Here is a 4548-nt window from a genome sequence, read left to right on the forward strand (position 1 = left end):
TTATTTGCAAAAAAAATTAAGTTTTCATGAAAACAAAAAATCTTTTAATGAAAAAATATGCTTGTTCTTTCGTACTAGACAAGATATAAAATCTAAAAATAATGCATTTTCGTTCCTGGTCGTCAAACACATTTGAGCTTGAATAAAACTTTCCGATTACTTTCGAGTCTTGAAGACTGCACAAATGAAATTCTTGTGATGTATGCTTCTTCAAAAAGTTTAGCTGATTTTCACAAATAATAAGAAAGTGTTGATATGAATTAATGGTAAAAATACACGGTCCTAAATCTTGAATTTCAACATTAGGATAAAATCCATCCACTTTAGATGTTTCCACTTTAGATGTTTCCACTTCAGTAGCTTGTGCTAAAAATGGAAGCAGGTTGAAAAATTGAATTTCATTTGTTTGTCTGAGAACCATTATCAATCCACTTGATATAATAACATCGCGTACATTAGCGCCAAGACAAGATTTCTTCAATACAATGTGATATTTATACTGTAGAGGTAGAAGGTCAAGAATTATAAATCTCATAATCATTTCTTTTCTAGCTTGACTTGGATTGCTTGCAGATCTGACACCTTTAATTGTCAACCAATTCTTGTCTTCGTCTATCGCCATTTCTGTAAATTTTACGTCTTTGTAGAGCTTTAATGAGGCCAGAAGCGTTCCTGAAATGAGGTTGTAACGTTCAAGTTTGGAAGGACTTCTAAGGACAAAAAGGCTTGGATGGTTATAGTCTGGGTGTAAATCAGTTTGTAAAATAGTATGGTCTTCCCATCTGAACAAAATGTTAGATAATATAGTTTAAAATATGATTGCAAAATATGCTTTGAAGTGCTATCTTACAACAAGTATTGCAATACTAAGAAGCAAACAACGTTATAAGAATTAGGTTTTAAAAATAGAAGGTAACAAATACAAAACAGCTTAAAACTTACACGTTAGGTTGGTAGATAGGATTTTAAATAGATCATTTTAAACGCCTTAAATTAAGAAAATATCCATCAAGAACAGTTTTTTTAAGCGAAATTATTAGAAAATGGACAATGGAAATGCCCCTAAATATATAATATTGAGTTTCTAAAAAGAAACTTAATTTTGATATTATCTAATTCCTGTTTGAAGGTCTGGAATCCACGGACCATAATTTCCTAATATTTTGTACATTTTCTATCACAGAAAAGCAATCCATACTTTTTTCTCCACGATTTCTTATCAACAGCTTACCATTGTCATATAAAATATCACCTTCAAATGTGTTCATATATTTTATTTAGGTATACAATTATGAAAATTTGAAAAAAAGAACACATACTTTTAAGAGCAGGAAAGCAAAAAGATTCTTTAAAAGAAAACATACAGTATCAAAATATTAAACGGTGATTTTAATAGGTACAATAAAAAAATTAATAAATTTTCATTTTATACCTAGGTATCTATACGATATAATTTCGTCAAATCATGTTTTTATAGTATTTCATAGGTAGGTCCTATTAATATTTATGGGCAGGGCAAGCAACACAACTAAAAATATATGAATGCCTTGATTTGAAATTGTAGGTGCCATCTTTTTGTAAGTTCGGCTCGTAGATGTTATCAAGAGTTTGATTAGGTATATATCAAGCCAGCTTCCTTTGATGTTTACACCTAAATAATGACACATTAAAAACATGCAATAAATATTTTTAATTAGGTATAGGTACCTAATCATATTTTTATAATTATCTAATACTTTTATTGTGTCTTAGGAAAGTACAGTGAAGGTTAATTTTCCTGCAGACCTTATTCATATATATTCATTACTTATAAATGTCGACAGTTTTAACTATGAAGAAAATATATAAAACCTTGCTTGATTAATTTAAAGTTATTAAGTTAATTATATTGCAATTAATAATCACAGTCAACGTTGCCAATTCATTACTTTAAGGTTACGCTAGCTGATTTTACATATAAAACAATATATATTTAAGACTAATTCCATCCAATTAAATGTAAAATTAACACAAAGTGAATTTTTAAATATGAGGATTGTCAATTTATGTATGACAAAATGGTATTTTATATATTTGTGAACTACAAATACCTGATTTATTTTTATATTTGATTCCAAGAGTTCTGTGATACAACACATTGTTTAATTTGTCTTTTCTCCATGATAATTCAGAATGCACGTTTAAATCCATTTTCTTATAGCTTGTTTTAGACTAATTCCTTCATTGATGTATTATTTTAAGCCCAACTTTCATGATCTATGAAAAAATATAAAAATTGGATTATGAAAGAAAACTTTATATTTAATACCTTTTAATAAAAAATCAAATTGAGCAATTTGGAATAAATAAAATTCATAAGCAATTAAAATTGTACAAGTCGTGTCATTTAAGGAAAAAATCACAATTTCTTCATAATTTATACGTTAAAACTTGCATTTTTCCGTTTACGAACTATAATAATTTTTTCGTGTTCGGCAAATGAAAAACAACACATTCATAATAACAACAACATTTATTACCCGAGTTTAGTCTTACTAGTATAGAAGTGAATTTAGTCGGGTTATGTCTGCTTAAAGAGAACGACGACTTTTAAAATCTTTTGTAAAATGGAACTTCTTTGGGGTTTGTACATTTTTCTGCCATATAAATATTTTAAAATATATGATTGTGCTCTTTAGAAAAAGTAATTAGTTTTTTCTTTTTTCTTGTACACGTTTAATACCTTTATACTAACAAAATATTTTTAAAAAATATGAAATAAAATATTTCAAAATTTACCGCGGCAAAAGCGCAAGTAAGCAATCAATCAATAATCAAAATAAATACTGCGAAATAATTATAAGCTCATATTGCACAACATATTAAAACCAAAATTATGCCTAAAATTCCATGTTTCAGGACTTTTCATTTATTTTTGATTTATCATTTTATTTGAACATTCTTAATATGGTATATCTGTCTATTGTCAAACGCATTACATTGAAAAAAGAGAAGATTTGGTTTGTAATATAACATATTTTAAAAGTAACACTTTTTAAAGGATCGAATAATTTATTTAAAAGTTTTGAATAAGACCATCTTTTAAAAGTTTAAAACATTTTATGTCTTTTTTTCTTAAAATTTTCCTTTTTAACTTTTATTTAAATTATTTATTATTAGCGAAAAGTGACTTTTAAAATTAAGGGATTTTCTTGAATAATATATAATATCTGGCAATTGATGCTGAACTCAACCCTGAGCTGACCAGAAAGTTGAACAGATGGCGACTATTTTTTATTTGGTTGAACCATTTCAGGGATCTTTTACTTCATCCTACCAAACATATACTGTTTTATTAAGGAGAGACATTATTTTGATTTGTTTACATTATATCAGCTGTTAAAGTGGGGGAAGTCGGAGGTTACAATGTGAAAGGGAGGACTTTGCTATGTCCTACAGATTAATTCTGTAATTAGACTTATAATTTCTAGGTGTTCAACAGCAGGTATTGATTCTGTGTATTAAAGTATTTGCTGTTTGTTTATATTAATTTGCCAGTTAAGATCTCGAAAACAGCTCGATCCACACAATAATAATTGGTCCAGTAGTCTAATCTGTTATTAATGTATTTACAATATTTCTGTATTACATCTAATTCTTCTTTTTTTGTTAATTTGATTTTTACCCTATTCAAACATACATGTTCCTTTTCTAAAACCTTTCTTAAATTTGAAATTAAAAAGAATAACTTGTGTCAACTCTAATTGTAATAACTCTTTCCAGTGGGGATAAAACTTTCTGGCTCGAGAGGAAAAGAAAGAGGGGGGGGGGGAGTATATTTCTCGAAGCTGTACCAAAACATTGCAGTTTCATTCAAACAGAGGAAGGTCATACAAGTGCAAGATAAAGTGATCAATTTTATTATGTGTTTTGCTTACGTTGAGGTTTAATCGTATTAATTGACATTAATTTACAGTTAATGAGAGATAACAAATTTAAATCAGTGAGACACTTAAACTTGTTGTAATGCTGATACAAAAGTTTGTAGGCGTGTACTTTTTCATAAACTAAGTGACAGTGTAATTTGTTATATATGTGTGTGTATCATTAAATGCATTTTGTTTACATGGTTGTGTGTCAAGTTGGGAGTGTTTGGTGGTTTCTTTGATTAAAATAACAATTTTATGTTGCACATTTTCCACTTTAATCATAAATGTACAGTTTGATTCTGTAGTATTTAAGTACATTATGTAAGTGAAATGCAGTATATTTAAGTTCAGGAACGAAACTTGTCTACATGGTTTTGTGTGCGTCCGTTCGACGTAACAAAAAGCAATGAACTAAATTTGAAGAAAAGTATATATATAATTGTCAGGGGGGGGGGGGGGGCATTGAGCTGGTTATTACACTAAACCCCAAAGTTCACTAATAAAGTTCTTTTATACGTTGGCTTAACACCTTTGGGGACTTTTGTCCAAGCGTTTTAACGACTAATTATAATCTACAAAAGGGGTCATTTTGTGTATCATTATTGGGAATTTACAACTAATTAATTTGCCATTGTCGTAT

General features: G+C 28.5%; 1 protein-coding gene across 1 annotated transcript; it reads right to left on the minus strand.

The window, feature by feature from the left end:
• Position 1: 1 nt before the first annotated feature.
• On the minus strand, positions 2–2255 carry LOC145314491 (uncharacterized). The gene is made up of 4 exons (XM_080154408.1): positions 2091–2255; positions 1547–1651; positions 1120–1252; positions 2–782 (listed from the first exon to the last, which is right to left on the minus strand). Exons 1-4 carry the CDS (start codon positions 2188–2190, stop codon positions 17–19), a joined length of 1104 nt encoding a protein of 367 aa, XP_080010534.1. The 5' UTR covers positions 2191–2255; the 3' UTR covers positions 2–16.
• Positions 2256–4548: the final 2293 nt, after the last annotated feature.

The sequence above is a fragment of the Acartia tonsa genome, chromosome 3 (assembly GCF_053477335.1).
Source record: "Acartia tonsa isolate MP-2025a chromosome 3, ASM5347733v1, whole genome shotgun sequence".
Taxonomy (NCBI): domain Eukaryota; kingdom Metazoa; phylum Arthropoda; class Copepoda; order Calanoida; family Acartiidae; genus Acartia; species Acartia tonsa.

Bases quoted from the DNA above. Each gene is read 5' to 3' on its own strand.
- LOC145314491 (XM_080154408.1), bottom strand. From the start codon at position 2,190: ATGGATTTAAACGTGCATTCTGAATTATCATGGAGAAAAGACAAATTA. The intron at 1,652-2,090 runs GTATTTGTAGTT...GTCATTATTTAG, and splicing joins CAAATATAAAAATAAATCAG to GTGTAAACATCAAAGGAAGC. The intron at 783-1,119 runs GAATTAGATAAT...CATTTTGTTCAG, and splicing joins GATTCCAGACCTTCAAACAG to ATGGGAAGACCATACTATTT.